Source organism: Rhagoletis pomonella, unplaced genomic scaffold (genome assembly GCF_013731165.1).
Source record: "Rhagoletis pomonella isolate Grant_MI unplaced genomic scaffold, Rhpom_1.0 Rhpom_scaffold_00011, whole genome shotgun sequence".
In the NCBI taxonomy this organism is placed as follows: Eukaryota; Metazoa; Arthropoda; class Insecta; order Diptera; family Tephritidae; genus Rhagoletis; species Rhagoletis pomonella.
In genome coordinates, this window is record NW_023458565.1 from 29,914,491 (window position 1) to 29,916,644 (window position 2,154).

The 2,154-nt window shown below is 42.1% G+C and overlaps 1 protein-coding gene across 1 annotated transcript in view; it reads right to left on the reverse strand.

The window, feature by feature from the left end:
- Positions 1-453: 453 nt before the first annotated feature.
- LOC118746968 (calphotin-like) overlaps positions 454-2,154 on the reverse strand; it is a 5,662-nt gene continuing 3,961 nt past the window's right edge. The window contains exons 2-3 of the mRNA XM_036480963.1: positions 982-1,351; positions 454-795 (exon numbers count right to left, since the gene is read on the reverse strand). Coding sequence (XP_036336856.1) covers positions 454-795; positions 982-1,351 — 712 coding nt within the window. The remainder of the gene's footprint in view (positions 796-981; positions 1,352-2,154) is intronic.

Below are 2,154 nucleotides of genomic sequence, written 5' to 3' on the forward strand. Positions count from 1 at the left end.
TACGTAAGCCCCTCTGAAGTAGTACATTTTAGTCTCAAAAATTAACGAACCTAGAGTAAATACTAACAACAGGTACATAGGTAGACTTTGCTATATGGATGATTGGTTTGGGGTTTTACATAACGATCTCACATGAGATGTCTGTAAGAAGCTTTAAAACGTGGAATAGGAAAATTCTAATAAGCACGACCTGGCCAAGTTCTTTCCACCAGAAGAATTTCTGCGTAAACTTGGACCAGTAGAGAAAATAATAAAATTTGTTCATGGGGCGCAATTATTTGCTAATCCGTATGAAACTTAAAAATTTTAAATTCGATTTGCAATACAAAACACTTTATTCAAAACAAGAGCTCAACAATCAAAAATTAACAATAAAAATATATGTATGTAAATAACATTCACTTTTAACAAATGGAGTAACTCATCAAGTTTCTAAAATCTAGCAGAAATTGTTTACCAACCCCAGTGGGTACCGAAACCATCGAAGCTCATGTGCGAAGCGGTATCAGCTGGTGAGTAGTGCACTGTCTGGCTGGAACCATAACCGGACAGTCCGGGAGCATTGTGGGTGTATGTAGTCGCAGCTGATCCGTGGTTAATATTGGTGGTGGCCACAGGAGCTGCATGGTGGTAAACTGGAGCCTCGTGGTGATAAACTGGAGCTACCTGGTGGTAAACTGGAGCAGGAGCAGCATAGGCGACAGACTTTGCCACAGCTGGGGCAGCATAGGTTACAGTTTTGGCAACAGGTACTTCATGTTGATACACTGGAGCAGGAGCAGCGTAGGTGACAGTCTTGACTGGAGCAGCAACAACGGAGTGGGCGTGAGCAGGTGCATACACCGCTTTGCTAACGATCGGAGTGGCGTGGGTGTATAAAGCTGGTGTGTGTGCTGGAGCAGCATAGGTAACGGTCTTGGCCACAGCTGGAGCAGAATATGTCACGGCCTTAGCAACTGGAGCGGAGTGTGCATAGTAAGCGGTTGGAGCTGGAGCAGCATAGACCGTTTTAGCTACAGCAGGCGCTGCGTAAGTGACGGTCTTGGCCACAGCAGGAGTGTAGACATTATTGCTGACGCGAGTATCCGATTTGTGAACGCTGGAGTAGGGAGTTTCAATGGATTTCGAGTACTGTGAGACAGTACCATCGAAAGTGCGTACGACGTTCTGGTGGCTGGAGGCGACGGCATCGACGGCGGGATTAGCGTAGTGGGCGTAGGTGACGGGCTGCAACACACCGGCGCTGGCGACAGCCAAAAGAGCTGAGAGTACAACGAATTTGAAAGCCATTTCTATGAAATTAGTTGATTGTCCGTTTGCTTTTGATTGAGCTAAGTACTTGAAGTGGGTGCTGTAATGCTTGCAATGAAATGACTGATCGATTACTGATACCAATTTGGTTGTGGCGCGCGGCTTTTATACGATCGCGATGTAGAGAATTTACAGGTACGTGGCTTAATATTTCGTTATGTTTGTTTGCATGTGCATATGTATGTATGCAGCTGCCAAAATTTGCAAAGTTAACTCCTCATATTTCTAACTATTGTTCCGTGACTTTGTAATGTTTTTTTTTTCGTTTTTAAGGTTAATGGGCATAGGCTTACTTTTATAATTCAATTCGCATTGATTGTATTACAATGTATTATACATACTTAATGGATTCTTATGAGTACATGCTGATTAAGCTACACATTCTCTGAACATGACAAAGTTATAAATTTAGTTGTAATTTGCTAAACTGTCAGCGATCAAAGCTTTACGCAATTGCATTTGGATAAACCATTATTTATGCACTTAAAGCTCTAAGCCACATAATTAAAATTCAATGTTAAGGTCTAAAATATTCTTCCTTTAATATCATAGAAAATATGCTATCCGGGCACGAAATTGCTAGCGGAAACTAAACCGAAAACAAGCAGTTCCTTTAAAAAGTACTTTTTTCTCAAACCACAAATTAACCCCCTCGCAGGGTCACAGCCGAGGTATTGAGTCTGACGATGCCAATATCATCATCATACGTCGGCAGCTTAATGTTTTTGCTATTTCTGGTGTCATGGTGATTCAGATCTGCAGATCGTATTACGCTTTGTAACATCAAATAAATGTAGTCGCCTTGCCTAAAACCAAATTTGGTCTCAAACGGAGCGGAGAGTT